Here is a 23,695-nt window from a genome sequence, read left to right as displayed (position 1 = left end):
CGTTTCCCTATAATTAATCAAAAGTCTGGCAGCAGACAATGAGGACCATATGCTCAAATCCCATCTCCTCTTCTGACAAAAATTAGCCATACAGGAGGTTGTCTAAACAGACCTCCAGTGTGGTAGTCTAAAGGGAAAAGAGGGCGAGCTCAGACGAATCATCGTTGTGTGTTTTCCTTTTTTGATTTCTCAAATTATCTCCCAACAAAATCACATTCTGTGACTAAGACAGCACCCCAAAAAGAAGCATGTTTAAACCATTTATTTTGACCATGAAGACATAACCATACAACATATTAATTAGCGACACGTTACATGGACATCACAGTTTTAATGGGCAGTGACTCAAGCAATCAATTCTAATTACACATCTTCATGCACAAAACTAGGTAGTAAGGCTTTAGGGATAGCACTCTCCTGTCAGATTAACTCCAGGAAATGAATTCAGCAACTTACTACAGCTCCATCTGCTGTTTATACCAGTCTGAGTAAACCAAAGGCAGACAGTGTGTCAATAATGTTGCAGTAATGTTGCAGTCTTTTGGCAAGCAGCTTGAATCAAAGATAAGTCATGTGCCGTTTGTACATTCTTAATCTCATAGTTAAAATTAATCTAAAAAACAAAAGACAGTGGAAAACTGTGTGTATCTACTCACTACGTTAAGAAACATCACCCGAGATCAGTGTGTCTACCTGGACTGAGGTTAACATACTGTGTCCGCACTAGTAAGACAATTACCTCTTCCCTGCAATGTAGAAATACCTTTTGAAAACAGTTACAACAGTTGCACGCTACATTCACACAGACACACTAAAACACAGAGCCTGTGCATGAGCACGGAGCCCCATTGTTGGCACTCATTCACTTCAAGATGCAAATGGGTGGATTTGAAATTCAGCCTCTGTGTGTTATGCTTGGCTACTTTAATGTTGTATCTATGCCGGGGATTATTCTCTCTACAGCAGAAAAAACCTGTGCTTGAATGGCAGTGCCCTCAAAGTAGCTTCTACTGCTTTCAATGGCCTCCAAACGAGATTAGACCCGTGGCTGCCCTCAGTCCCAATCCTCTGCATTCAGATGGAGCGTAACCAGCCTGTGTGACGGTTTTTCTGTTTTGACACTGAGTGGGTGCAGTCACTGCATATAGGGCGTTTTGGAATTGAGAGGTCAGAGCTGAAAAAAAGGAAATCCCTAATGCTCACTTTGGCGTTATGAAATGATATCCAATAAAATCTCTTGTGCTCTGTATGTGTGTTCTCTGCAATTTAGCATGTTATTAGGAACAATACAAAATACTGTGTCAATTTAATATGTAAAATAGCTGTGCAACTGTTTTATATTTGGCACATTATAAGTCTTATTCCTGTACTGTTTACGTATATAGACATATACCCTATGTATTCGAAATATTCCCTTGCTTCTTTTACTAATTTAAAAACAGCTTCAACACATTTCTGAAAAGAAATCTAATTTTGTTGGAATCATTTTGTACATTTATTTTTATAAATGTGTCTGCTTGGATGTTAAAAATATTACACCTGATTATTACATCCCTCTCGACCTCCAGCCGATTATTATTTTTACCCAATGTCACTTTTCACATAAGAGACTTAATCATTTCTATATGGAAAAAGGTGTACATTCACACATTCACAGTGTATACAAATAAAGCGATGACATTCGGAATGAAAAGATATGCAGCTAGGTAGTGAGGCAATTATTAAATAACAGTTTTATTAAGGAATCCGCTGTCCATGGTGGCTCTCTTTACTTAACTAACTCTAGGTCGAGGCTTTTTAATAAAAGCCTTCAATCAGATGCCACCAGTAATATCTGTTAAAAAAAAAAAAAAAAAAAACGAATTTAATCTCTGTTTGCTGGCCACTATTAAAAAAGTGTGAGTCTGTATTTGGGCTGCATGACGTTCTCAAACAGTTGGCTGTGCAACAGTAAGCATTTGTCCAGCAGTTTGGCCCCAGCCCGGGGAACACCTCAGACCGGGGCCCTTTCCTTTGGCACGAGGCGCTGCTGAGGCTGGACCCTCATCTGCAGCTGTCTTGGACTCCTTGTATTATTTTCACACCTGCATATGAGTCCCGTTTATTTGACACTGCTGTCGCTGCTCAGTCTCTGGTCATCACCATAAAGGTCGCACCATTCACAGCAGTTTCATTCACATCGCTGCTACATCACAGAATTACATTAAATAAACAGAAGTGTATTCAAGTGTACATCCACATCTTCTAGCTTAGTTTTTCTCTGTCATCTGCTCACTGTCCTTTCCTTCCCACTTGTCTGTTCCCTTTAACTTATTTTCCAGTGGTATGGCTCATTTTTTAGTTAGGGGTTTAGAGTTTGCGGGGAGCAGTCCTACTTTTACTGGAGGTAGAAGGTCTCTGGTCGTCTGCCTTGCTGAGCTTAGAGGCTGGTTTCTGTCCTGCGCTGACGTCCTTCTTGTCCCGAGGCCTGAGCTGCTTTGCACTCGGCTGTGTGGAGGGTTTCACGCTTGCATGAGACTGCAGGGATAAGATTCATATTCTTCTTACATAACAGAATTAAATATCACATCCATTTTAAAACAGCTGCATGGCTACACCTTTATTAGCATCTTCTGTAACAGGTGAATCTGGCACCATCTAGTGGTGACTGAATATGATAAGCAATTACAAGCTCAAAGGCAGTTAAATAGGAAAGCTTGTGTTTAAAATCCAAAATGTACAGCTGTAGATATTTGTAGTTTTTAAATTTAGATCAAAACCTTCAAAATTAAAAACTACAGGATATAAGAAGTGGTGCTGGGAATGTTTTCAAAACCTATAATATAAAGAACGGATTGAAGCTGAACTGTAAAGGCCCAGTTGTAGGAGGTTCAACAAACCTGTGTGGTGGAGAGTTGTTTAGAGTTGTTTTTGCACTTGTCCAGGGGGAGGCCACCACCACGCTCTTTAGTCTTTATTCCAAGATATAAGGAGAACCCAAAGGGAAAGATGAGAGATCGATACCTGGACTCCATGACTGTACCTAGCAACTGGGGGCTGACCTACAGAGTGGTGGTTTACTTTAAAGGTAAAATCAGTTTTGCCTCTTAAACACTTTGAGATTCACGTAATTACTACTTGGATATTGATATCTAAAAATCAAAAACTGATACATAGAGTAACTTTTAAGAACACAGCATCAGCACCCCCCCAAAAAATGTATGTTAATAATTGCCCACTGTAATGTAAAACCATGAGCAGCTTTAGGGAGTGTGGGAGTTTTAAGTACCTAACCAAGTGCCTTTGCAAAATCTAATCATAAGTAAGGTTACCTTAACAATCTCCTATGTTTTTCAATGTGTCCTTATTAGATGATTTGGACCAGACCACCCATGTGAGCTCTGCAAGCTGGTGACTAAATAATTTATTAGGAATATTGGTTTAAAACCTCAACCACTTTTTAAAAACAGTTTTGCTGTAAAGTGCTGAGTTATCTATTTAAAGCTGGCGGAGGCTGTTTTACTTTGCTGTCATTTGGGCAAAAAAATCCCACAATAAACTTTGAGCAGTTTGTAATTCAAGTGAACTGAGAGACAAAGAAACACGGCCTAAATTTTGAAAATCTAGGCCGTGACAGGGGACTTTAGCCAGTCACAGTTCATTTCAGTGAGAGCGCGTTCCTATTGGTTGTTATACAAATCGAGCATGGTCTTAGTTCAGGCAGGACACAATGTCAAGCTCAGCTCACTATATCACTATTTAAACTGCTCTGGCCTTCCTACTGTTGCTGCTTCCTCTGCAAGCTGCTTTGCAACCCACCTCCACCCCAGCTCCTCCTTTTCATGCTGTGTCTGACTTATAGATGTCCTTTCTGTTTGTCATTGATGCTGCTCCGTTCTGTTCCTCGGGGAATCTTTGCTGCTGCTCTCCCTACCTTAGGTTTCCATGTAGGCGCATGGAAGGGCAGGGAGGTTTTCTCTCCCTGCCTTAGGCTTTCCTCGTTTGCACGTGGAAGGGCAGAGAGATGTGCTCTATTTGCCTTAAGGCTTTCCACATAGGCGCATGGAAGAGGCTTTCTGGGTAGGCCCGAGGAAAGGCAGAGAGGCCCCAGAACAGAGCCATACTGCCAAATATAATACTGCAATTGGAAATAAAGTTTTCTTTGACTTAAGTGTTCCTGACTGAAATGCAGATGAATGTGCTCGTCCCTCCAGTGAAAGCCTGATTCAATGGTGGAGAATCCTGCAGAGAAAGCTGATATTACAGCACTGGTAACAACTGCCTTCACTGCAAAGCAACCCAAAAAAGCATGACAGACTTATCAAACAGGCAAACTAGAAGAGATTCTGACAATAAACGGAATAAAATATGTCAATATCGGCAAAGTGTTTCAGAGATGGAGAGACACTTGTCGTAATAGTTTAGCTTTCTGCTAACTGGAGCCAAAGGCTGATTGCTGAGGCCTCATGTTTCTGTTTATGATAAAGTAGACTGAATCACAGTGTCTCCTCTGCTTCACTGCCTGCAGCTACAGACCACCTCGCCATGAAGAGAAAGGGCAGCAAGTCTAGAGACCAACCCCGAGTCAGCAGCTAAATCCAGCCAGCACAAACCCCAGCTCCAGGGGACTGGACAGCCCTGACTCGCCGCTGGATCAGCAAACTTTCTGTTGCTGCAGTTACACAGGTTAGACATGGCTCTGCGACTGGCCAGTAACAAATTGGACAAATTGAAGCTGCTAAAACTGCCTTCTAAAGTCGGTTACCAGGGCTGCTGCCCGTTCTCCTCTTATGAGGCAGTCCACAGTGGCAGGAAGAGACAGAGGTACCATGGGGTGGTTAGCTGGCTAATTCTTGTCTGTTTGTGGTCGGATATACAGAGAGTGAGAGAGCTTGGCAAAGAGGGGCTAAGCAAATGACCTGCATGCAACTCAGCAATGAAATAAGGTTAAATAAATCAATGTGGAGGAAACACTGGGTTACTGTATGAAACATATGCATATGCCCATGGTCATTTGGAGGGACGGGCTTAGGACAGAGAGGTGAGAGCAGCAGGAGGAGGGTGTATTGTCACATTGTGCCAGGTTTTTTTCTTTGCCCTTTCCAGATTTCTGCCTTCCCCAGCTTTAATGAGATAGTCTTAGTTAAAAACAAGGTAATTAACACAGGAAGCTAAATGAGATGTAAGCAGACGTAACAGTACTTAAATAGACAGGTTAAAAAGTTAACCTCTTTGAAATGATTTGGGAGCTAAATAGAGTCCTGAATATAAATAACACACATGGGCAGATGAGGTCAAAGTGTGGAGCTGTGCTCGGCAGACATACAGTACCGGCTTGGTGGATGTGGTGGGTGTGCAGGAGCAGTTGTCTCTCACAGCGTGGCTCCTGCAGTTGCTGTCTGTTTCTGCTGAAGCTACCCTGGGGAGTGGGGATGGGTCCAGTGTGTCCTCAGAGGAGGTGAGGGACAAGTCCTCCAGAGTATGTGTTCCTATTTTGGACGATTTTAAATAACATCAGCATCACGTGACTTTGGTTTATCTCTCTCACCCTCCATCCCTTGTATGACTGTTTGTTCCTCAATGCTCCCCACTGTATGATAATCACTGTATGATAATGTGTACATTTTGCTAATTTGACCTTATATGCTAACTTTGACTTATCCAATGGTACTAGGTGCTGTTGCCATTCCTGGTGGGAGACACTTTACCTAAATGGCTGGTGGGTATCTTTTAAAAGTGTATATCAGGACACGTCAAACACATTCTTGTAGCAGTTCAGCAGGTTGAAAATCAGTACTCAGTACTTAACTGCAGGTAATCATAACAACGAAGCCAATGCTACGTTACCAGTTAACTCTAAGTAAGTTAAAAAGGCTACACACAAACTTAAAAAAAGAACTAAAAATTATTTTGCTTCCACTTCACTGATCATATTCCTTGCTTACCAGAGCATCTTGCCGTATGTAATGACTTACACAATGCTGTTTATTCAGATTTTAAATGCCCCCGACTTAGATTAAAGTTATCTGAACTAAGTTAAATCTTAATCATTGTCTTACTCTCTTTCTGCTCCCTGTCGTTGCGCATCATCTCCAGCGCACAGGGCGGCATAGCAGGCACATCAGTGTCACCCTGTTGGACAAAGGACCCCGTAAGAGCTCCTCGTGCGACTCATTAAGTACATTTTATGAATGCATCTGGAACAATCATTGCCCTACTGTAATCCAGGGGGTTTCTAGTAGCTCATTAGCTGACATGCGGTAGGCAGGGTCCTGCTTCAGAAGGCACGTCAATATATTTTTGGCTGTTAAAACAGACACAAGAGGATGAGTTTGTTAGTAACAAACAGGACAGTGAATCCGTATGCATGAAACATCCTGTACTGCTTGTCAGCGAAAAAACATATTCTTTCACTACATCTCACAAACACTTTTTTTTTGCAGATTTACATCTATTAACCATTTATTTTCAAGTGTCACCTGCATGGCTGACTGTGGCCCAGATGGGTTGAGTATATTTGACTTTGTTGTTGTTCATAATCTCCTGACGTAGGTCGGACTGCGATGTGGCTTTAAATGGAGGCTCCCCACACAGCCTATAAGGACACACAGCTCAGACATATGTATTCACAGAATGTGTGTATATAATTACGTACAGAATGTTTGTGTGTCTACTTACAACATAAACATAATGACTCCTACGCTCCACACATCACAACAGTGGCTGTAACCCCGACGGCTCATCATCTCAGGTGCTGAAATATAGCATATACACAAATGTATGACTTAACTAAGTATGAGATACAGACATTTCGCAGCTTAAAGGTCCAGTGTTTAGTATGTAGGGGCATCTATTGGCAGAAATAGCATATAACATTCATAACCATGTTTTCATTAGTTTATAATCACCTGAAAATACGAATTGCATTTTTGTTACCTTAGAATGAGCCATTTATATCTAAACAAGGAGCGGAGTTCACCATATTGTTCTACAGTAGCTCAGAATGGACAGAAAATATACTGGCTCTAAATAGGGCCATTTGCTGTTGTGTCAAAGTTTGTAGTTCTCGTACATTCTTGGCACAAGTTTTAGTTTTGCAACCTCATCACTGGATGCCACTACATCCTTCACACCAGAACTTAAAAACTATTAGTTAAAACTAGTTTTTGACCATTAGAGGTGCCGCTCAGTAAATCCCATATTATTTGTATCATGTGTTCTCAGCACACTCACAAGAACACACTCGCACACCAAGAGTACAGGAGTCATGTAGTATGCAGGGTGGTAATCCACAGCTGGTGGCAGTAATGAGCCACAAACGGGATTAACGCTTCAATATAAGTGGAGGAGGAGAAGAAGAGGACCGCAAACCGCAACAATACCAGTTTCACAAACTCTGAAATTGTTGAAATTAGTGCACCACACAAGAAGTTCGTAGTGTACATAGTGTACTACACTGAAGTGTACTAATGGAAGTATGTGATCTGAGACACACTCCAGTACAGGTCAAAACTCTACAAGGTGCCTTTACATAATGATAAGTAAAGATGTAAAACAAACCTGATACATCCCACATACAGACATAGAATTTGGGACCCCCCCCCCCAGTGATCAAACCATAAAAATAACATGGCAGATGGCAAAGCATGCTGCTACACCATAAAGAAATACTGGTGTCATACCCATATAGAGAAGAGTCCCACAGGCCTCCTGCATCATGTTCTCGATCCCTACACCACCTGTCTTCACCGACAGTCCAAAGTCTGTCACCTAGGTAGAGAATAGCAATCAAGGAAAAGGTGCTACAAATAAACGTTATTTAGATATGCTGACAGAACCCACAGTAAATTCTTTTGTAGAGTAGTTTCTGTCAGGAAAACAAGGCTCGAGCTTGGGCACAAACAATTATCCTTGATGATTTACATAAATAGCAACATAGCTGTTAGGGCTACAGGTCCATGTACTTGCGCAGGGGTATCACATCATTACAAAAGTAAATAAATCCAGGAGAGAAGACCAACTCCTGTGAAGTGAAAGTCATTTATGCTGTGCCACAACAACACTTTCTGTCAACATGTACAGTATGTGGGTGTCTGTGTGTGAGACATAAACAGAAAAACAGAAAGAGACAGGAATGTTTACGCCGTGGTCTCGCCTTTTTTTTAGCTCACACACCAGGTATCTGCTTTGGCTGGCTCATTGTCAGTGCACACAACATGCTGTGCTCAGCTGGTAATTTGTTTAAGGATACAGTTGAGTCTCTCTTTGTAAAGGTATACTACAGGAAGACCAGAGGGAGTCCGTCATAATGAGGCGGTATTTAAAGCCTTTACCAAAAATACTGGAGATAGTGGGCAAAGAAAAAAGTGCCGATCAGAGGCTTGCACGCAGTCCGACAGAGAATGGATAAGAAGCGGTGATGGAAAGTTTCACAGTTTGTGTCGCCATCTTACCTTGATATTAATCCTGCCTTTATCATCCTCGCCGAGATAGTCCTTCACAAGAATGTTCTCAAGTTTCAAGTCCCGGTGCACGATGTCTGTAAGATGTGAGGAGGGAAACTTTTACAGACATAATGAGTTTGAACACAGCTTTGACAGGGATGTGTGCTCTGCTGGGGAGTTTAACTACATTTGTCAGTAGCTTGCTGATAGTTCAAACACATTTATAATGTGGAGTGATTCAAGTAAATCACTTTTTGCCATTTTGTGTCGTCAGAAGGAAAGGGATGACTTTTTATTTTCATTCCACCATTGTTTCTTTACTGTAACTGAACCCACTTTAACCACAATTAGTCAGAAGTATGTTTATTGTCGCTGTTGCATGCTTTTTTAGAGGTTACCTGGCTGAGTCATCCTGATTGGTGCAGTGCCAGATTCTAGTTTCTGATGGCAGGTGTCTGACTGATGGACACTGTATACAAAATCAAAGCTGACATTCCTGCACTTTCCCATCAGGAGTAGGTTATTTGATTTTTTTGGCTTATGTATGCCCTGTAAACAAGTGTGCACTTTTTGCAATAAACTCAACTGAGAGGCATTTAAGGATACAGTGTACCCTCAGTACAGCTACTGTCTGTACCAAGGGTACGTACAGAGTTTGGCAAGCGAGAATTTACGTAAGCAGCTCCTCATATGTGGAATCTTCTGCAGAAGGACTTAAAATTGCACTCGGCCATTTTAAAGCACTGTTGCAGGATTTTTGTACACAATCTTCTATATGCTAGTGTCACGGTGTATCTTAGCTGGTCTCTGTAATCATGTGTAGTTGCCCTTTTTTGCATTTTGTGGTTTACCTCTAGTATACATGAACATACTTTTTGTATTTTCTTTGTAGTTATCTTATTTTGTGTTTTATACTGCTTGTTTTACAGCTTTACATTTTTTATTCTGTATTTGTTGTCTGTCTGTAACTTATGTTGCTGCCTGTCTTGGCCAGGACACTCTTGAAAAAGAGATTTTTTTTTTCTGGTTAAATAATAAATTAAATTAAATTAAATGTATTCTGAAATGGTGCTTTTTTATATTTTGTTATAATTTAGTTTCACATTTTGATTTTTTTTTTTTTTTTTAAGTTGTCTGAACTACTTTTTTTTCAAAGTAGCTTAAGTTAACCAAACTAGATTTCTCCCTGGGGTAGTTTTGCTGTAGTTTAACATCTTCCAGTGTCAAGTAATTGGTAACTTGCAAAGCAATGCTTTAGTAGCCTCCCCAACACTGGATGTAAGTGTTGTTGTTAGTTGTTGTAATCAAAATTCATATCAATAATTTTATATTAACAATGGTGAAATGGGTGAAAAGGGGATGCTCATAGAGATGAAAACACTGAGAGGCATCACACAACTCTGCAGTTGCTGTGTTTCAGGTTTTCTCAAGTCTGTGTTCAGAGTTAAGTGCAATATGGTTTGCTAATGTCTGTCACCAGAATAAACATACAATATGTTTTCACCCACTAACACATTGATGTCTTTACCTTGCTTACAGTAGGCCAGGCTAAAGGGCCTCGTTAACAAAACTTGGAGTGAGAGAAGGCAAGAGGAAAAACACAATTTGCCCTGGGCAGTCCTTTTTGCTGCACTGTTTGAAGCAGCCAATTATAAAAACGCAACAGTGTTGATGGTGTGTGAAAGGTAAGTTAGACCACCTGGTGTGCACAAAGCAAACACCTGAAAAAGCTCTTTTTTCCTTTATCCGTATAAGTTTGTTATTTCTGTTCAGTTTTACCTGTTTTATTGTCTCCTCGCTGGCAACTAAAATACACTCCTTAGTTCTGCATTTCTTTTGGTTATTCATTAAAATACTGCCAAGAGGACATCACGTCATAATTACCAACTATAATATGATTTTTGGTACATTATATTTCAGTAATCATCGCTCTGGTGACTCGCTGAGAAATCATAAAACAGTTGGATCTATATAACTCCAAATCCTAACAGCTGAATAAAAAAGCACCAAGAACAGCAAAAACATTGGATAGTTTCAGAAAGCCCAAACAAATTTAAGCTTCATGGTCATTTGACAAAAAGGTTCTGGCTATTCAAAGCCAGCGCTTTCTCATTAGTGTCATTAGTCTCTATAGAGGGCAGGAAACCAGCACAGAGGGACTTTCCATGTGAAAACACACCTATTAATCAGTATTGCTCCCTGGCTTGTTGTAAATTAGTCATTAACCACATGTAATGATGCCTCACTGCCAGGCAATGTCCTAAATTACCTCTAACCACAGATTTCACCATTAAAGGGGGAAACAACATTTCCAGTAAAATGTGGAGATTTAATTAAAATGTGTATCATATATTTTTTCACTTGAATTTGTTTATTAATTCTCTTTAATCAGAATGAGCCACCCGTCTTTAATGACTGAAAGCCTTAATGGTAAGGAATCTCACGTCACTGAGGGCAACACAATTTCAGTGTAATAATGGCACCATGGCACTATTATAACTTATCTGAGGCACACTTTATTCAAAACACAGTCTGAACCTGGCCTGAGGTGTTTTCCTAATTCCAACTGAGCACTTTATTATAAAATATAAAACACTCAAGACTAAAATTTAATGTAATATGACTTTGTCCACACAAAGTCATATTACTGTAAGAACATAAAGCCCCGTTTCCACTGTGAAAAGTTGTGGATGGTACCAATGGAACCGTGCCTTATCATCCCCATTTTTGGTCCCCCCTTCTGTTGGGGTACCTAGCTCACAGATCTGGTATTAAAAGGAGGAGTTGTGAACACTGCAGTCTGTTGATTGGTCAATAGAGGACGGTCACTCTGCTCAGGGCTGAGTATTGGCTGGTATTGAGACTTATGTAACCACTGTTCATACCGTAGAGTTTTCCATATATTATTAAACTAAAACTATAAAATGAAATGATGTTTTGCTGCCTCTCACAGCAGCTGTAGTCTGATTGAAAAAAAAGCTTAATTCACTGTGCCAACTGCTGGCGACTTTAAAGGTGGAGCGTTAACTTGTAATGTTACTCTATGCATGAGTTGACAACATGAATCCATCAACTCACCTTAAATTCCACTTTAACCACTTTGACGATTACTTTAGTTTTTATAGGACATACACTTTTAATACATATTAATTTTGACCGGGATATGTGAAGGGCAAATATTCTAATCCTTACTCGGAGAAAAAAAAAAGTATTGCGTTGTTCCTGTGGGCTCTGGCAACGCTAAACCCTGAGCTTGCCTGAGAAGGACTAAATGCACAAACCCGCTATTTTTTTAATATCTAGGGGAGAGAGACTCACTGCAGCCTGTTCTATTTTGTTCAGAAAATGTCGGCATGCAGCCTCGATCTGTGGACGATAAACAAAGTGACTTCCATCTACAGTAAGTGCTGGACGGAGCAGTGAGTAACAATAACCCCGCCCACATGAAAGAGTACTGTTTGCAGTGGAAACGGGGCTGAAAGTAACTTAACAACAAGGTGAATAGCATTGTTTCACTTGTCTTCTGGTTACAAGTGTCATGTCTGTTGCAATAGTAACCACACCTGGGTGTTGCGTAGGTGTAGATTTCTCCACCCCACCCCAAAATAAAACCACTGAAGTAGCCACTCAGAAATTTCCACCATAAATTAGTGCTGACACACAAATGGGTGCAGAACAATTCACCATTATGCAGGAAAATCCTTCCTTGAGAAAGAACCCCAAGCCCCCCACTTCCTATGTGTCTCCCCACCAGTGTTGAAAAAACCTACAACCTGCCTACAAGACCTACCTCACCTGTAAACACCCCTATCAGTAATTTCTTAATGGAGGTCATCAAATATTAGATTTTCAGCTAATGCCAATGTATTTTATAACACTACCAAAATGTCAATCAATAACATGACAATGATGTTACCTCTTTTGTGAAGGTAGACAACAGCATCGGCTACGCTACAGATGACGTGCCTTGTCTCGTCCTCTGTGAGAAACTTTTTCCTCTGCAGCAGCTGCCTCAGATCACCTCCACTGCACAGCTCAGTAACCAAGTAAGTCATCTAAAAACAAGCACAAAGCTAAATGCATCTGACCACACAGTTTACTCCTGTCTTCTTATTAGTAATACTTCTGAAGAGAAACACAGTAATAGGAGATTATTATATGTCACATGCATTACATGTAATCCACTCTCTTAATTAGGCTTCTTTTTGACTTGAAGGATAGCAGTGCTCACCTTGGCCGTGTGGTAGACTTCCTGTAGATGAATTATGTGAGCGTGATTCACTTCTTTGAGAATGTTCAGTTCTTGTTCAAGCATCTTGGATCTCTGACTTCCTGCCTGAAGTGACAGAGAGTCACATCACAGCTGATTAAGTTTCATCATAGTTGTGGTTGTTTCTCTCCAAACATTAAACTCTTATTAGTGCGAGTGTTTATCACATTAAAATACAGGCCTCCTAAAGGGATGCCAAATGCACTCACCGCTGGTCTGCAAACCTCTTTAATAGCCCATTTTGTCTGTGTCTTAATGTGGGTGGCTTCATAAACAGTTCCATAGCTACCGTGACCTAATTTTCTTCCAAATTCATAGATTGCCTATAAGGACAAGAAAGAAAACATGAATACATTTGTAATCTACGCCTGCTCACTGTCAATCAGAGACAGTAGAGGATTTCCCTTGAGCTCCTGTTTACGACTTTAGGATCATTTCACTGTTTTGGATTACAGAAACATTATGTCTTAACTCAAGACCTGAATTCTAAAGTACATCCTAATTTCAAGCTCTCTGGAAAAAAAAAAACATTGAACATTTTCAGTCTCTGGAGGTGCAGAATGTAGTATTTCTAATCAAGTTACAAATGATTAAGTTGCTGTTGCAGTTCGTTCAATCTCAGGTCTAATTAACTTGATCATTATCTGCGTGCATGCAAGGCTGAGCACTGGCTGCTTCAGATTTGGCAAAGGGAGCAGTCAAATTCCCCACTGAAGGGGGACTATACAGCAGCAAAGTGAAGTTTGATCCTCCTCCAGTGCAGATAACAGTGTACTATAGAGGTCACCAGTGAGTATATGTGACTTCTTCATCAGTGGTGGTCTGATGAAAGCTCCATGCAGACACAGGTCTGCAGTGGAAACATGTAAAGAAGCTTTCCATACCCGGAGGTCAGCATAGTCTTTCAGGCGTATTATGGGCACATTCCTCTCCAGTGTGTCCCTGCTGGTCCATGGGGACACCATGTTCATGCCCATTCCACTGACATAGACTTTTGTCATCTAGAGATAGAAGAAGAAGGCACTCATTATCGCTCTGAATTTTTTTGTCAGGCCATAGGACACAAGTCCATGAAAAAAATTCCAGAAATACTTTTCAAACTAGAAGGGCACCCAGAGAGCGCAGAACTCATTGGTCAATGGTCCAGTCTTCTATGACATGCAACATCTAGTCAATTAATTTATTAGTTCATCAGCAGAAATTTAATTGCCAACCATTTTGATAATCAAATTATCATTTAATATCTCAATATCAATTGATTGGATAAAATATACCATTTGAAGATGTCACCTTGGGCTCTGGGAAATTACACAGGATTACACAGCATGTTTTAATATTTTCTGGCAGTGTATTGACAAAACGATTGATCCGAAAATAATGGGCAGATTAACCGATAATGAAGATTATTGTTAGCTGCAGCTCTAATGCAAATCATTAAGTGAAACCACTACACAGGCCTATGTCTGGATTTATTTCCAAAACTTTACCAATCATGTAAACATATGGTTGTGCCCAGCTAAAGCCTTGTCATTCCAGCTGTGCATTTATTATATACTTCTAATTTGCAATCAATATTATGCATGTTCTTGTTAAGCATAAAGTCCAAAAACTTTTCCATAATATCTCAGGTTAAAGTTTTTTGCAGACAATTCACATTTGTCTGTGAGTAAGACTTCAATTAGTTGCATGATGTGTGTATTTACATTTTCACACATAGCAACCATAGACTGTATAATAAAGCTGGACGACACGACAACTCGTTAAAAGTGAAGCCAAAACATCATGATCACCCCCTGGTGGCTGGCTGCAGTTTCCTGATAAGATTGGTTTTAATTAGTTATTTGGTGCTATAAAAGAGGATTTGACGTCATGACCAACAAATGTGTGTGGTAATCAATGTGCTCACGATCTATGGTGCTGTTCGTAATTAATGTTTGGATGAGAACTCGACACCAGAGATCGCTACTGCACAGACTCTGGCTCCAAATGACGTCACCAGCACAAGATGGCTGTGGCCATATCTACAATATTCTGGCTTCATTTTTATGCAGTGGGGGTAAGAAGAGACGCATCGTCCATCCTTATATACAGTCTATGGTAGCCAAACCTTAGTTTGAAGAAGAAGGGGAAAAAAACAGGACAATTGTACCAGTTCTTCCATGAAACCACTGCCCCAGAGTGTCCCATACTGATTGCTTCCTATAAGTTTGAGCAACTGTATGTGAAGGCTAATCTAGAAGATTACTGGTACCAATATGGATTGTGATATGAAGTCATTGTGTCGTTATGTTTCATTGACTGGATTTAAAGATGTACGGTATTTACTAAGACCAAATGCTCTGTCTTGCAATGTTAACAGAAGTGAGACATCATTTGTTTATCCACCCCATGATTCCAGTCTATTCCAAAACATAATGGGCCTTTCCTTGGCCCATGCTACACCCAATAACCTAGAATCAGGCCAGCAGTTTCTCCATAATCCTTCTGACAAACAGACAAACAAACAACCCGAACCATCCGTGGCAGAGATAATAAAACTGCCTTTCTCTGATTTGTTATTATAACAGAAAAATCTGTGCAGCTGTGGAGAAGGACTTCTTAAAATCAAGTGTTTATTCAAGATCAACACGTGTTAGTGAATATTGCATCGTTTGCATTAGTGACCGATTGCTACAAGGACATGCCCAACATTAAAAAAGGACTATTCGACCAAACATCTCCTCGTAAACCAAAGCAAGTCAGTCCAACTGTGATTCTCTAATTACTTAGTGATGCAGTTTACCATCAATTCTAATCATCAGAGCTTTTGGCAAATCAGTACAATATCCCAAAGGCCTTACATTTACAATGAACAGAACAAAGCAGCTATCATGAGTAGAGTACTATTATTAATTGTCTTTTATCCTTACCGTGATGCATTTTCTGTCATTTGACTAACTGTTTCAGTATCATTAATGCTAGTTTCTTAAGCTTAATTTACCCATATTGAAGACATTATTTTTAAATCAGTTCATTTGTTAGTGTTTTAAAAAAGTTAATAAATAATTCAAGAAGTTTCCACTTTGAGAAGCCGTGTACAGCACTGACTCTTTACTTCCTCTGGTCTAACTTGTCACTTTTTTTTTTTTTTTTAATCACACTTCATGACCAAACTGCTGTCTCTGTCTGAGCCCATATTAACTTTAAGCACAATTTACCCAACTTGAAAAACAGTATCTAAAGCCAAATTAAATGTAAAGCAATTATCAAGTGATGACTGGGAGCGATGAAGTGGATCCACCACATGCACAGCAATTAATTATTAACAAGGAAGCGGTGTCTTTAACCTCTTCACTCTGATGCATTATTTTAGCCCTGACAGGGCTCTCATAACAGGCCTGTCTCTCCCATTATCTCCCGTCTATTTTCCAATCAAAACGATTATGACAGCCTCTGGAAATTCCAATCACCTCAATCACAGCTCATTTGTGGAAGACAGAGGCATCTGATGAGTGTATCACTGGGGACTTAGTGGCTGGAGGAGGGAGGTCCTGTGCATCTCAGGTGTCTCCAAGACAGATGTGTCCAATCCTTAACCCCAGATCCCCGATGCAAAGGAAACTGGATATCAGGGTCAGGTCAAGGTGAGAAGTCTGACCTTATAAAGGGTTACAAATACACACACAGGTCTTAAATTGCTTTAAGCCTGGGCTTGTCTCTGGACCTGTGATTCTAACACTACAAGTCAAACTACAGATTAAAACATAAAAAAAGATTACTTACTTGTTTCTGTTTTTTAACTTAATGACTTCAAATGCTTTAACTGTAGCTTGCACCTGACCACAAACCCAAATTGAGGGCTGCAGGAAGACAATCAATCCAGAAATGTTCAGACTTGGCATCCAATGCACTCAAGATTACTGCATTTGAACCCTGATCAATATATACAGTGCCTCTACCTCTACAGTCAAGTTTAAAAAAGTCTTAGAAATTGTACATGCTACTGAGAAAAGCTACAAATTCTTTTTATCCACCAGTAACTAAGCAACTTCACCAAGAGAGCAGACTGTAACAGGCAAGAGTTTCCTGCTATTCCTCCCAAATCCCACCACTCTTCGGTGAAGCTGACCTAAACTACACTCAAAAATCACTAATGCAGTGACAAGGACACAATCCTTTTCTGGCTTGCAACTTGGCTGGTTGTGTTTGCTGCATGACCAAATTGCTGGAAACAAAAACTCAGCAGTGGTGGGTAAGAATAGAGCCGCTGTGCCACCTGTTCACCTAAAATGCCTTCCATTAAGCCTAAATTCTCGGTCCAGGTACCAGTACATCAGCAGTACTAACATGAAATTTAGAAAAACACATCTAAAGTGTTTAAATTCCTCTCTGTTGACTTGATTAAGTCAGAGAAACATATAGTATTATCATATTCTGTGTGTGAATCTCTGTTTTTTGATCTCTACACATTTGGGGGACTGATCCAAGCATAAATGATTAAAATAAAAACTTAATCATAGACAGTAGGAATTAACAGTGTCAAAACATAATGGTCTTTGTTCACTGGCAGACATGTGGAAAGATGAGCAAACATCAGTACACACCCCGACGCCAAGCAGACACAGGCTGCAGTTCACCTTTTACATTGAGTTGTCCTCATCTCCAGTTTCAGCAGGAAGTAATTAGAGCCAACAGTTCATCACAAGTCAAGCCCATTCCTGCCTCAGCCCTCCATCATTCTGTTAGACAGCAACTTGTGTTTATTTGACTACTGAGTGAACAAATATGGGTAGGGCCTAATGACCGGGAGTGTGGGGGATACTGTCTAAGAACACAAAATCAATGTCACTTTGGAACAATGAGAGCATGGACATACAAAGGATGACTCCGATCCTGTGTAACTTTTCTTCCCTTAAACTTGCTTGTTCATTAACTCAGGGTAATACATATTTACTCTGTCCTCTACCCGTATAGTCAATAAGTCTGCTACTAGCCCTAAGAGCAGTGATACTCAACTTATGGCCCAAGGGCCAGATTAGGCCTGTGAAAGGGTGCCAATGGCCCACCATTTTCTAATTCACAATAACATTAACTTTCAATCAGATCAGATTTGTGGATCCAAATATCACTAACCTAACTGCATAGATTACTGTGGTAATGACGTAGGCTTCAGTAACTACGTAGCAACGCTGGTGATGTGACTCTCTAGCACAAGAGCATGAGAAATGGGGCCCATCATTTTGCCCTCCAAACTATTTTGGAATCTGTCCAAAATACTGTTGGTGCACAGGCTGTCCTCTTTCGCGCTCTTCTAGGAGCAGCATGGATCTGCTCGGCACTTCCGTCACTCTGATTTGACGTCATCATTGCATGCTGTGTTCAAAGACACTCTGACATCCAATTTGAGCAGCCAGAGCATTCGGGCTGAGACGCACCTGTAGAAATCCAATTGGAGTCGCATATCAAACCACCTCCAAATGTGGTTTGCAAATATCCCATTTTATGTGTTTGTTTTTTGCTGTCCAGACTTCCTAAAATCAGTCTGGATACAATCTTGATACAATCTGGATATGCCCAAAAAATAATTGGGGATGGCAGTCTGAAAAAGGCAAAAGAAGCATCAAAATAGAGCTTGTTTATTTTATTTCTAGGTGCCAAGGGGGATCCCCTGGACTCCCCGAGGTCCAGGCTAAGCCCTGCATGTCCATAGAACCACCCCTGCGTACATCTGACCTGTGCCAATGCTTGCTTTGCCTCTTGACAAAGATGAGGGACATAGCCACTTATCCTGGTACAGGGTCACAGGGGCACTGAAACTTTCCCCAGCTGACACTGAGTGAGAGGTGGGGTACATCCTGGACAGGTCTCCAGACTATCAAAGGGGCTGACACATAGAGACAGACAACCATGCATGCTCACATTCCCACCTACGGGCAATTTAGAGTCACCAAGTAACCTGCATGTCTTTGGACTGTGGGAGGAAGCTGGAGTACCCAGAGAAAACAAACTGCCCTGAGGGAAGACAGTAAATGTCTAAAGGTTGAAAACAGGGGATTAATTTATTATACAGTACTGATAGATATTATTAATTTTTGTTTAATAAGTGGCCCCTGGCCTCCTGTCATTTTGCAGAAATGGCCTCTGAGCAAAGCAAGTATCCCTGCCTTTGGGCCTGCAGTGTTCTTTACGTCCTGCACTGTGGAACAGGACAAAAACTATTCTGACAATGTTTCATACATGGCAAATACTGGCATATACGACTGCTGTCAATTTATACCTTTTTTCTGTGCATTGCTGCTGTGAACTGAGTCTTGTCCCCATGCTGTGCCAGAAACAAATTCCACCAACTTGTGGCAATTTAAGTGAATTGACTGGTAATTAATTGTCTCCGTCATTTATCAAGAAATAAAAAGAACTGTTTCAGCTTTTTGTAGATTTTCTGCTTTTCTCTGTTTATATAATTGAAAACATTTGACTGCTGTTTGGCCAAACAAGAAATGTGAAGATATCTTCAGCTTTGGGAAATGATGGGCCTTTATCAACATTTCCTGAAACTATATAGACTAAATGGTTAATGGATTAATCGCAAAAATTAGACGCATTAATTGATGATGGACATAATCATTATTTGCAGCCATAATGCTGTTTGTAAGCAGCATTCACAAGTAAAACAACTGCAGCATACCAAAGTCAGTAATGATGTGTCCCAGAAAGAAATGGCATATGCTACTGAAACCAGCACGTCAAAACATTTACCACTTTTCAATCTCAACCAGACCATCAAGATATTAGACGATTCAATTATTGTACAGGGCCTTTGCTTTCTTTGATGGAATAAATAGCAGAATAAATTAGGCTTAAGCAGCTCTCTAATGACGGTGCCTCAAGCTGTAACAGGCAGCCTCTAAAATACAGCCTGAAAATCAAACAAAAACAAAATCTTACTTACTGCAATTAAAATGTACACTGCTATCCGTTTTGCTTGAGCCCAAATATTACATTTTCCTCATGTGAAACTTAATCATTTATTGACAGCTTGGCTTTGATGACAAATGATAAACTTCACAGTCCTAATGAAGCGTGGAATTACATTACCTGATGAGGCAAGAAATTGCATGTTTAGAATGCAAATATAGCTAGAGCCCATCTACTCCACTAAGTTATGAGGTGACTCCTAATATTGTGCAGAGAGATTATCAAAGCTTGTGGTCTAAATGTAATATACCAAGAGGAACACATCGACATTAAGCCATTAAAGCATGCAACGGACTTACTAAAGAGCTGTGAGGATATACCAGACAGCTGCAGGACTGGCAGAAAGGAGGTGCTTTATGTTGCTATTCCTACACTTAGCAAGCAAGCAACGTCAAGGCATGTAGTGTCCCTATAAACAAATCATTTAAAGGCCGCTCCAAGAATTCCTTCTGTCTCCAATGGTCATGTTTGATAAGTGTCTACTGGCAAGAAAACATGCTTTGCCAAAAGGAAGGAAAAGATCAAATTCTGCCATTTGCTCAGAGCACTCCACATGTTGCTATGAGATAAGGGCCAACAAATTCAAATTTTCTCATTGGTTTAATCCTGGTTAAAGCTAATCTCTGCCCTTGCTGGGCTCAGCCTTGGGAAGCTAGGAGGGCAGACATCTAGAAAAATGTAGGCCATAGCAGAAACAAGAACAAATCAAATTCATTTCAATGACAACCCGGAGAGAACTCAGCACATTCGTATCAGAATACACATGTCGACACCTTCAGTTATAAATCATTCATTGTCAAACTGCCAAGCTGCTAATGTTGACACTCTTCACTAAAAATTAACCAGTTAGAACAAAAGATGCAGGACAACCTAACATTTATCAAAATTAGAATTTGTTTTTGCCAAGTAGCGCTGTTGTAGTACTCAAAGTTGGTCCTAGTCTTAAGACCACTTTTTGAAGGTCTTGGTCCTGTCTCAGACTCTATTGCATTCTTACTCATCTTGACCCGGTCTCAGACAAAGAGGAGCCAGGATTTTATTTCATAATCTGTCAAGACCACAACTGCCTAGATATCACTAAATTGTCTGTGCAAAAGAAGAATGTTGAATAAAGATGGTTAAATTGATTTGAGCTCCCTAGTGTTTGTTGTATTTGTATGCTCATAAAAAACAAAGGAAAATTCCCGCACATAAACTTGACCTCTGCATTGATTGTTGGTTAATTCAGCAAAACAATTTTCATGATACTTATACATACAGCCATACAGGATATATGGCAATAAAAGAGGTGAGTGAATAGGAAACTTCATTTGTTTTCTGTGGGTGTTTTTATGGGAACGTTGACCCCATCACGTTACACATTTTTCAAGTGTGACCTGAAGAGTCAGAGTCGCACTGGTCTGGTCTTGGTCTTGTCTTGGTCTCGAAACATTTAGGCCTTGGTCAGTGGCATAAGGAAGTTACGAAGGGCCCCAGTGACACTATTTGATGGGCCCTAGTGCACGCTATCATGCATGTATTGTCTTGACACAAAAAAGACTTGCCATCTATAGCAAATGGCATCATTTTTAAAATTAGGGACATTCTTTTTTATCATTCTTCTTTGAACACAAATATTAAAGGAATCTGAATCACTTGTAAGGGCCCACTCTCACTACGAGCCCCACTACCCCTCAGCCCCCAGGGCAACCGCACTACCTGTACTGTCCATATTTATACCCCTGGTCTTGCTCATGACTTGGTCTCAGTTTAGGTGGTCTTGACTGCATCACTTCCAAGTAGGTCTTCACATACAAGTAATAGACCTTTTTCATGGCAGATATTTTTAGCTTGTCGCCATAGGAAAAGCACAGGTGTATTTAATAACATTAATGATAGCTGCATTCCATTTACGGCAGGTCCTGGTATTGTGTATGCTGGCTCACTGGAATAGCTTAGTGGCACACTTAATGGAACTGAGCCATGGTTAATATTCACTTTCAACCGTGCTTTTCCTACAGTGGCAAGTCCACATGTCTGCTGCGAAAAATGTCTATTTACTTTTGTGTATTGTTACATAACATACTATAAAACTTCAATTAAAAGCCTTGTCCCAATTAAACGCCCAGTCCCTATAACTAGCCTGATATGGCTACACATTGACAAATACAAATACATGCCTGTCTCAATTACGCAGATGCCTGGTCTGGTTGCCAAGCAGTTCATTTTTGTTATAGATGCCCTTCGGATGTATAAAAGCGGGTTGATGGCTACCTCAAATTATGTATCCATTTCTTGATTACCCTTATTCATATTCCTTTAGTCCATAAGGGTCCTCGGATTAAAAGGATCAGAGGGGTTTTCATAAAATGTATCCAAGTTGTGAATATTGTTTTAACAGGGTGAAGTGGTGTGTTGATATGCTGAGTGCTGTAACTCTCTCTCTCTCTCTCTCTCTCTCTGTCTAATGCACTGTCTGTCTGAGCTAGATCAGATGAATGATTCATAACTGATATATTATCTGAATACTAATTTTTACATGAGTAATATTCATACTGGTTTAAATTAACAATTTGATTGGATTTCCGAATCTTTGCCGAGCAACAGTTTTATTTGAAAGGAATTAAAGGCCTGTCCCATATAAACACCTGTCCCAAATATAGGCCCGCTGATTTCAGGGATTTAAGCAAATAATAGCTCAGGCTACTAATTTAAGTTTTACAGTAAACATAGTAAAAGAAAAGCAAGTGTTGCAAAAATCAAGAAACATTAAGTACAGAATAAAGTTATAATAAAGAATATGAAAAAAACATGCACAATATATTTGAATTAAAATGACCAAGAAATTAACAGAGGTTTACAGCACAAATACGACTCATTTATGACACATAATGAGGCTCAAAATTCAAAATTAGCACTGTACTTACGCTTGAAGCCTTTAGACAAACTGACATGGACTGCTCTTTGCTACTGTAGCAGTGACCTAAACTAATAAGGGTAGTCAGTTAACTTGAATGGGTCAGTGAAGGCATCTTCCTGTTATAAAATGTTCTAAATAATCTTGCTGTTAGCGTTACAGTTAATGGGAATTATTGTGCTTTTAAATTCCTCACATAGTTATGCTAACTCTCTACCACATGAGTAAAGCTAATAATTTTACAGATAAGTTAGCTAATTAACGCCTATTTAAATGCCAATACATGTACAATATAAAGACGACTGATTAACGGCCACTGTGTCGCTGTTCATCTTGTAACGTTACAACAAAATGAGTTAAAGTTACTGTTGTTGAGAGATAAAACAGCGCAGAAAGCTTTAAGTCATTTTTTATGTATGCTAACATTTACCCCATGCCACACGTTGTCATGGCAACGAAACATGAAGTCGTACAAGCGTTGCCTTTAACTGACAGGTTAAAAAAAATAAAAAATACACACGTGAATGTGCCTTGTGTAAAATGTGACTGCTGCTGTTGTAAGATTCAAGAACAATTTCCTACCTCTCAGACTCGGTCACATTCATTTTGTAGGTTCGCAGCGCCAAAACTTTTTCGCTTTATATGTCCAACTGGCCCGTTGTTACATTCTGCTGTTTAAATAAAGGATGTGAAAAAAAAAATCGCGAGTGACTAGGGAAAGCGACGAGGGACAAAGCTGTGATGACTGAGCAGGGCTTCGTCTCCTTCAGCGGCTGTCAGGGGTTTGCAGCGCCCCTGGTGGCTTGTGTGTTGGCCGACGTGGAGTACACCGTATTTAAGATTAACGTGAGCACGACAGGACTGTGACCGAATTTACAACGTGCACAATAACCGTAAATTATCCTTTATATAAACGAATGGGGAGCTGAATGTTCCCCTGTGGTATCCTTGATATTCCCTGGTCCTTAGTCTCCATCTAGTGGACAAAACAGGAGGGTTTGTCTGAGTTAGTGTTCTTTTTTTTTCTTTCTTTTTTTTACAATTAATTTTAGAACATTTCCCTCTCATTGTAATTCACTTTAAACTACACCCTCTGTGTGAAAAGTGTGTTATAAATAAAGTTTATTATTATTACTATTAATTTAACCTTGG

At 40.1% G+C, this 23,695-nt stretch overlaps 1 protein-coding gene across 4 annotated transcripts; it reads right to left on the bottom strand.

Moving 5' to 3' along the window:
* Positions 1 to 248: 248 nt before the first annotated feature.
* On the bottom strand, positions 249 to 23,203 carry stk33 (serine/threonine kinase 33). 4 transcript variants are annotated; one of them, XM_050045826.1, is made up of 15 exons: positions 23,126 to 23,203; positions 16,143 to 16,330; positions 13,578 to 13,694; positions 12,903 to 13,016; positions 12,655 to 12,759; positions 12,340 to 12,478; positions 8,433 to 8,518; positions 7,662 to 7,749; positions 6,658 to 6,733; positions 6,459 to 6,574; positions 6,198 to 6,283; positions 6,039 to 6,111; positions 5,311 to 5,468; positions 2,880 to 3,041; positions 249 to 2,517 (listed from the first exon to the last, which is right to left on the bottom strand). In XM_050045826.1, exons 3-15 carry the CDS (start codon positions 13,692 to 13,694, stop codon positions 2,350 to 2,352), a joined length of 1,488 nt encoding a protein of 495 aa, XP_049901783.1. In that variant the 5' UTR covers positions 16,143 to 16,330; positions 23,126 to 23,203; the 3' UTR covers positions 249 to 2,349. The 4 variants fall into 4 exon arrangements, with proteins under 4 accessions (XP_049901783.1, XP_049901774.1, XP_049901792.1 ...); XM_050045817.1 differs by lacking the exons at positions 16,143 to 16,330; positions 23,126 to 23,203 and adding an exon at positions 22,554 to 22,691; XM_050045835.1 differs by lacking the exons at positions 16,143 to 16,330; positions 23,126 to 23,203 and adding an exon at positions 22,554 to 22,691 and having other exon boundaries at positions 2,880 to 2,951.
* Between the last annotated feature and the right edge of the window lie 492 nt (positions 23,204 to 23,695).

The sequence above is a fragment of the Epinephelus moara genome, chromosome 1 (assembly GCF_006386435.1).
Source record: "Epinephelus moara isolate mb chromosome 1, YSFRI_EMoa_1.0, whole genome shotgun sequence".
Classification (NCBI taxonomy): Eukaryota; Metazoa; Chordata; class Actinopteri; order Perciformes; family Serranidae; genus Epinephelus; species Epinephelus moara.
Note: the sequence above shows the minus strand (reverse complement) of the source record. Positions and strands in the feature narration are given on the sequence as shown.

Bases quoted from the DNA above. Each gene is read 5' to 3' on its own strand.
- stk33 (XM_050045817.1), bottom strand. From the start codon at position 22,580: ATGTCAGTTTGTCTAAAGGCTTCAAGC. The intron at 13,017-13,577 runs GTATGGAAAGCT...TTGTCCTTATAG, and splicing joins AAGACTATGCTGACCTCCGG to GCAATCTATGAATTTGGAAG. The intron at 12,479-12,654 runs GTGAGCACTGCT...GCTTGTTTTTAG, and splicing joins AAGTCTACCACACGGCCAAG to ATGACTTACTTGGTTACTGA.